The sequence below is a fragment of the Cucurbita moschata genome, unplaced genomic scaffold, assembly GCF_002738365.1.
Source record: "Cucurbita moschata cultivar Rifu unplaced genomic scaffold, Cmos_1.0 Cmo_Scf00075, whole genome shotgun sequence".
Lineage (NCBI taxonomy): Eukaryota > Viridiplantae > Streptophyta > Magnoliopsida > Cucurbitales > Cucurbitaceae > Cucurbita > Cucurbita moschata.
In genome coordinates this window covers 306,601-314,443 of record NW_019268591.1, presented here as the reverse complement: position 1 = coordinate 314,443, position 7,843 = coordinate 306,601, and the positions used below count along the sequence as shown (strand labels likewise).

At 38.2% G+C, this 7,843-nt stretch overlaps 1 protein-coding gene across 1 annotated transcript in view; it reads right to left on the bottom strand.

Moving 5' to 3' along the window:
- Window positions 1-7,411: 7,411 nt before the first annotated feature.
- The window catches only part of LOC111438474 (2-iminobutanoate/2-iminopropanoate deaminase-like), a 2,213-nt gene continuing 1,781 nt past the window's right edge, over window positions 7,412-7,843 (bottom strand). Inside the window, exons 5-6 of the mRNA XM_023076385.1 lie at window positions 7,731-7,780; window positions 7,412-7,649 (exon numbers count right to left, since the gene is read on the bottom strand). Of these exons, the coding sequence (XP_022932153.1) occupies window positions 7,552-7,649; window positions 7,731-7,780 (148 nt within the window). The 3' untranslated portion in view covers window positions 7,412-7,551. The remainder of the gene's footprint in view (window positions 7,650-7,730; window positions 7,781-7,843) is intronic.

The window sequence follows — 7,843 nt, the reverse complement described above, 5'->3', positions numbered from 1 at the left end:
TGTGGGGCCTTTCTCATGGACTCCTATAATCATTTTACTAAAATAGGGAGTAATCTTTAACAAACCTAAATCACTTTACTAAAATATATAGATAATGGACTCGTATAATTATGGAGTTTGATCCTACTGTTAGGATAGTGATGATATTTTAACATTCTCCCTCAATATTAGTTCTCATTCGTTGTACACTATTGAGTTGACAACGAAAGCCTTCATATTTGTCAGCTCTCTTATAAACAAGTTTGTCACTTGGTCATTTGTATCTTTCTCTAACACTTTCTCTCAAATAAAATGGTAATGCACTTCCACATGCTTTGTTCTATCATTAAACCTTGAATTTTCTACTAGACGAACTGCAAATCGATTGTCGGAATGAAGTGGTATTGGATAGTCAATTTTCAAGTGCAAATCCTCCGTTAAGAGTTTCAACCATGTACTTTCTTGAGTTACTCCAACCGTTGCTCTGTACTCCACTTCTGTAATTAACAATGATAATGGTTTTCTCTCTCTACACTAAGAAATTATTCCCGAACAGAACTTGACACATACTTGATGCTTGATCTTTGGGTATCGTGATATCCTTTGGCATATTGCAGGATATGTTGAGCGTCGCATCCAAATGAGGGTTCTTTGGACTTTGCATGTACAAACTAATGACTCCAACTCCATTTTGAGATCTCTTTGGTTGATCCATATAGATCTCCCTGTCTAACTTTTCGTGCAAGAAAACATTCTTCTTATCTTTCTGCCATAATTTTCAATCTTTACTAAGTGCAAGTGTTGGAGGAATCTATATATAGTGATCTTCGCCACTAGACTAAACGTTTCATCATAGTCAAGTCTATATTATTGAGAGAACCCTAAAGCTATAATCTGAGTCATATAATATCTCTCAGTTAATCCATCTTAGTGACATTTTATTTTGTAAATCCAGTTGCAAGAGATAGGTATGATATCTCCTAGTTTCCAAGTTTGGTCTTGCTCTAAGGCTATAATTTATTTCTCCATTCCACTGCCAAGCCATATTTTGTGATGATTATTCATATGTCTCTAGCTCTTTAACTTTATCTTTTATAATAGTTATATTGGCATTTGGATTCGACTTTTGGATTCTTTCTGACTATCTAAGTTGTTGAGGTGTCATTTCCTTTTCGTTGAGTTCACTTATTTAACTGATTACGAATATCTAAGATATATTAATAACTAATTATTATACTCCCTTAGGTTGGAGAGTGTATGTCAATCACACACAACTTATCTTTCAAAAAATCAAATTGATGTCTTCCCAAAGCTTTAGTGAAGACATCTGTCAATTGCATTTTAGTCAAAACATAACATGGTTTGATGATTTCAGCGTGTAACTTTTCTCGAACTATATGGCAATCTATTTCAATGTATTTCATACGTTTGAAAAACTGGATTGAGTGCTATATGTAATGCTGCGTGATTATCACAATACAATAATGCTGGTTCGGACAGTGGAACTTTCAAGTCTTGAAAAATGTATTTTAACCAAGTTAACTCTAAACAAGTATTTACCATAGCTCGATACTCGGCTTCTGTTGATTATCTAGACACATTGGCTTGCTTCCAAGAAATAATTGAATTTCCAAGGGAAATGTAGAACCCAGAAAATAGACCGTCTAGAAGTTCGACATCACAATATGCTTGTAATCTTAAGTTGTTTTCGGTTGGTTGTCAGAATCACCTAGAAATAGCATGAAATACAACCCAACATGAATGATATGAAAAATGATACGATATGAACAAATTGCTAGTGGAGTTGTATTAAACAATAATGAAAAAGGAAAAATGTTGGGACCTCATGCATTATTATGTTCTCAATCATTGGGAAATACCTCTATTCCTTCACGAGGGTACGGACGTATACACTACTAGATAGGAGAACGATCACTATGTTTGACATAATGCTGTCGTGATAACCGCTACTTCTAATGGGTGTTTGACATCAAGAGCTACTAGAGAATGCTCATTCGACAGGAAAAGGGGCCTAGGAGGTGTGTGAACCGACTTGTGGGTCCATACTCACACGTGTGGGCCGTGTGTAGGAAATTAATTGGCATGCATCCGTGGAGACCACGTAGTAAGCCTAGACATAATAGATCATACCTCAGTGTAGGCCACATAGTACGCTCATATAATATTGTTCATTTAGAAAAAGACAACCACCATAGGAATTATGTAGCCCTCAAGCATACCATTACCTCGAGTAAGTTTATTTAAGTTTGTAAGTCGAGAGATAAGATTCACCAACCTTGAAAATGGAGTTATGGAGGTCATGGCTGCAAGGTTTTGGTTGGAGTCTTAAGGAGCTAGGTTTAATTTTATGGACTTCCAAGAGCGCGATGTGTGTGACATGCCACTTATGAATGATGGGGTGAAGGATATTCTTCATGAAAGATCGCACAAGAGATAACAAATTACTTTGGACTTTTATGGGAAGGTCCAAGCCTAATGGTAGCTCGTAGTTATCAGGATTGTGTGATCGTGTTATAAGTCGTCCTCAAATATGGACAAGCAAGCTTGTCGAGATAAGGACGTGGAACCATCAGCATAGACTAGTGAACCTTGGAGTCAAGGACAATAGAAAAAGGGTCCTCAAGGAATTATGATGAGTTTATATGATTACGAATACCTGTGACAACTTATGCCTCAAGGAATTATGAACCTTAGGAACTTACAAGATTGAGAACAAAGAATAAAACCAAACAAACCTTATAACTACCAAAGCAAGAAGAATGCTAGGTACTACTTAAGGATAAGGGACCAAGGTTCTTAGATTTAGAAACTCAAGAATACTAGGTAATCTAAGCATGCTTCCTAGACATAAGTTGTCACAGGCATGCTTAGAGTATTACCTAACATTCTTGCACCATGTGATGAGATGTCCTGCACCATATTATGGGTACCAAAAGATTTTCTGGATGCCATGTTCATGCATGCACCGATCAGGAAACCTTTATGGTTTATGTCATGTTCATGCATGCATCAGTCATGTGACCTTTATGGTTTATGCCATATTCATGCATGCATTGATCACGTGACCTTTATGGTCTATCATGAGGAGTAATCTAGGGCCACAATGGAACAAGAAGAGAGTAAGTTACCTTAGTCAAGAATCAAGAACCTCCTAAGACCTCCCACGGTACATTATGCTCATGACTTAGACCACACTGCTTGGAACGCATGAAGCCTTGAGTGTAGGTACTAAGACTATGTCACTTGGAACACATAAAGCCTCGAACACAGGTTGACACATTTATGACTAGTACCGTAAATCCTAAGGGGAGTGTCTTGGAGAATGAATTAAGAAACATAACAAGAGCCTAGAAAGAACCATGAACAAGAGAAAGATCAAGGACTAGAACATTGATCAAGATCCAAGTTCTAAGGACATTAGCCAAGAACCATAATACTAAGGCCCGTAGAGGATGACCAGGGTTTCAGAGTCAAGGACCAAGGTCCTTAGGGTAAAACATGATAAGAACCCACAAGTCAAACTAGAGGGCCAAAGTACTTGCAACAAGAATAAGAATAAGAAAAGAAAGATTGTGGTACCCTAGCATATCAAGGACATGATTAAGAGCCTACAAGTAGGCTGCTTACTGAGTCTTTGTACTCATTCCTTACTTTTCATGTAACGACCCTAAATTTTCACATATCTAGAGCCGTCACTATCGTCTCATGCTCATCTTTAATGCAGAATATAACTCTAAGAATGCTTATCTTTATTAGCGAAAAAATTTAAAACTTCAGAATACGTTAAAACGTTAGAAAACACTGTCGGACTTACGTGTTTCAAACATCATGCTGGAATTCAAAATAAGATAAAACAATTACAAATTAAATAATTTAAATAAATGAAATGCAAACACCTTATCCTAACCAAGACTAGGAATTTTAGATATGCAACTATCCTACGCATGTGCCACAATCTCTGATCACGATGCCGCCGTCAACCGTACATGGGCGCCTTTCCTTTACCTGAAGAAATACTCAGTAAGTGACCCCACTATACGGGCCATGCTAATGCAAACACATGCAATCATGAATTAGGGACCTATCTCTAATCATCTTAAGGGTGGCCTCTAGTCTCGAACAAATTGGATGTGTAGTACTTCCCTACAAATGACTCACACGTGCGAGAGTGAATCCCCAAGGCGCTCGCACACCCCTTGGACCCTTTGGTCAAGCTAATATGTAGCGACATCCAGAGGTCAGCAGAAACCCCATAGTGTCATGCACCTTATGAACACCCTCATTTGTGTGCATTCGCACCTGTGCGCATTCGCGCTCATCATACGGTGCGCGTCCACACTCATCATCTCTAGGGGAAGTAGCCCGATGCTTATGAACATACAATATGCATGAGATCCCTCTAAGTCCAATTATACATCTCTTCTGACACAACCCTTTAGTCTCATCTCTTGGTTACACTATGTAACACATGCTCGTGGATATTTACATTAATATTATTTTCATACTCTTAGGGTTGTGTCATATGTTGATCTAACGACATGATGCAATATGGCAAACAACATCGTAAGGCATGTTCAACATGAAAAACATCATCATGTTAATAACATCGTCATGCATACATCATACTCATCATAGAAGCCATTAAGTGCATCAAATATAACATGTACGTCATGCATCAAAACATAACTAACGTACAATTAGCATACATCACAACACAACGTCATACTCATACATCATCATAAATCAAACAATATTTAGCCTATCCTATAGTAAGGCCACTCACTTGGTTGGCCTTGGCCGAAGTATTCCCTAGTTAGCTAAACGTAAACTCCCGTCCGTGAGAGCTGCTTCCTACGTTGCCGGGGTTTGTTTCCTATCACACCGTTCGCCACCTTCCGTTAGTATTTCATAATTAATTTACCAATAATTCAATAAATGTGAAATATGGCTCTAAAACGACCTTAGATATCTTAATCAGGCTGAAAACAGGTCAGGGAGGGTCGAAACAGTGGAAACCGGACCGAAAATAGGGGAGCCGAGCCGAACAGCCGCTGGGAGCCACCGAGCCGTTTGTGTCGAGCCAAACCAAGGGACCGCCTGTGCTGCTGTGTGCCACATGGCAGAATCAGAGCGCGCCACGTCGCGTGGTGTGCGTCGGGTTGAGGTGCAGGTCACACTCCTGTTCGGGTCGACTGTTGCAGAAGGCTACTAGGTCGGGCTGGTTGTTGGGCCTTAGTTTACTAGATTGAGCTGCAAGTATATAGGTTGCAGGGCGGTTCAATTGGACCGTGGGTCTGGTCTCGGGTCGGTTCAGCTAAACCGTGGCTTCTAGGCTGGATTGAGGTTTGGGCCGTTGTAGTTGGACTGGACTGAAGGCAGAGGCCGAGGCAAAAGAAGCCGGCTGCTCTATCGGGTTTTGGGTTTGGGTTGACCCGGATCTGTGGATCTCGTCTTCCTTACTCGACTTCGGTCGATTTTTCAGCCTTTTTCTCTCTCCTTCCCGCAGCGTTTTTGTTGCCGATTTCGATCCTCTTTCTTCCTTTTCCTCTCTTTTTGTTCTCCTCCTTTCCTTCCTCGAAGTTTAGTGGCCTAAAAGTTTCTAAAACCACAGATCTAAGAACGTTTAGGAAAACCCAATTTTTCGACCTCGGTTACCGACGATGACGCTTATGAAAAAGCACAAAATGTACCCTGAGTTATAGTGCTTTTGTTAGGGATCCTTCTCGTGGTGGTAACTAAACATTTGGCGTCGGTTATAGGGTAGTTTGGGGCTTGTCGGAGGAATTGGAAACTCGTCGATGTTATCCGAAATCTCTCTCTCTCTCGTATTTTCGTTCTTTTCTCTGTTTGCAGGTATTCTAATCGATTCTGGGAATCGTGAGTTGAAGGCTGAGCCAGGTGTGGCTGTTGTTTCACGTGGGATCTGCGAAACTCGGCGAATGAGTTTTTTTTTTTCCTTTTCTTTTCTTTTTCTTTTTCTTTTTCTTTTTCTTTTTCCCGAGTCGTTACATTTCATTTGTTTCAGGTAATTAGGAGCTGGTCGAGGTCGGAAGCAAACTCTGGAGCCGGTGCCATAGACAAACCTCACCCGTAGTCCTTCAACCCTTTTTGTGTTAAAATATTTTGTGTCATTCCTTATTTTGTGTTTTAAGTATTGTGTTGTGTTTTAAATACTTATGTATGAACTTTATTTTGATATAATGTATATTATGTTTTAAATTCCTTTGTTTTATTTTGCAAAAAGTTTACCCGTCTCTTTGGAGTCATTTGGCCAACGTAATTCTTACAAAAATAAAACTTTGAAACTAGAATCAAGACCAGGAGACATCAAACCTATCTCTTGCAATTGGATTTACAAAATAAAGTGTCACTCAGATGGATTAATCGAGAGATATAAGACTCAGACTGAAGCTCCATGGTTCTCTCAATAATATAGACTAGACTATGAAACGAGGATATCACGATACCCGAAGATCAAGCACCAAAGATGTGTTCAAGCTCTGTTTGGGAATAATTTCTTGGTGTCGAAAAAGAAGACCAACAGTATCATTGTTAACTACAGAAGCGGAGTACAGAGCAGCGGTTGGAGTAGCTCAAGAAAGTACATGGTTGAAACTCTTAACAGAGGATTTGCACTTGAAATTTGAAATTTGAAATTTAGTACTAGAATAAAGCGTGCGGAGGTGCATTATCATTTTATTAGAGAGAAAGTGTTAAAAGAAAGTTTGAAATTTAGTACTAGAATAAAGCGGAGGTGCATTATCATTTTATTAGAGAGAAAGTGTTAAAGAAAGAATACGGATGACCAAGTGACAAACTTGTTTACAAGAGAGTTAAATACTGATAGATATGAGGGTTTTCATTGTCAACTCAATATAGTTCCGAGGGGATGTTAAAATTTCATCACTATCCCAAAAGGTATTTTAGGAACGAAGATACCTACTTGTTATACGAAAATGATTTAGGTATTTAAGGAACAAAAATTATACTTATTTTACTAAAATGATTTAGATATTTTAAGAATAAATTATTAGATACCGTAGGAATAAATAAATACCCCACCCTACTAAAGCTTTCTTCCAATAAATCTCAAGTGAAGTAAAGTGTAGTAATATTCTACATAATGCCTTGTAATCTTTTTTAGATTGGCGTTAATAAAGAGTGTGAGTGTTTCGCACAAAGAGCGGTGTTCAACCTATATTGTTTCGAGTGTCAAATTATTCGATAACTTTAGTATAATTAGAATGAAATAAAAACAAAATAAATAAATTAACCAGAAATTTTGCAGGAGTAACCATGGTAGCATGAGAAAGGCCCCCACATAAAACAAGGCAACAATATCTTTTATTAGCTCTATTTCCACAGCTTAAAAAGCATATGTCCATGAGATAATAAAATTATTACAATAATGTTGGTAACAACCAGCAAGAAACCCTCATCTAATTTGGGATCTTCCTCTATTTAGCCATCTCCAACTTATTAAATTTAAAACCATACTAATATATCAGATACTTCACAACCCGTGCTCATGTCAGGTCGAGGTACTACAGTTTAAACCAAAGCTATTGCATCGATTTCAATCTTGGCATTTTTGGGCAACGCTCCAACCTGAAATGTTGACCGAGCTGGAAAAGGTTTCTCGGAGAAGTCTGTAAAAAAGACCAAGAACTCCTCTCAGTTTCATTTTCTACACTAAAAAAATTACAAAAAAATGAAAGAAAAGAACTTACATCGAGCATAAATTTCATTCACTAATGCAAAGTCTGCTACATCAGCCAGCCTGCAACAAAGAATTGTTGTAAAAATGTAGGTTTCAAGACAAAAAAAAAAAAAAAAAAAAAAA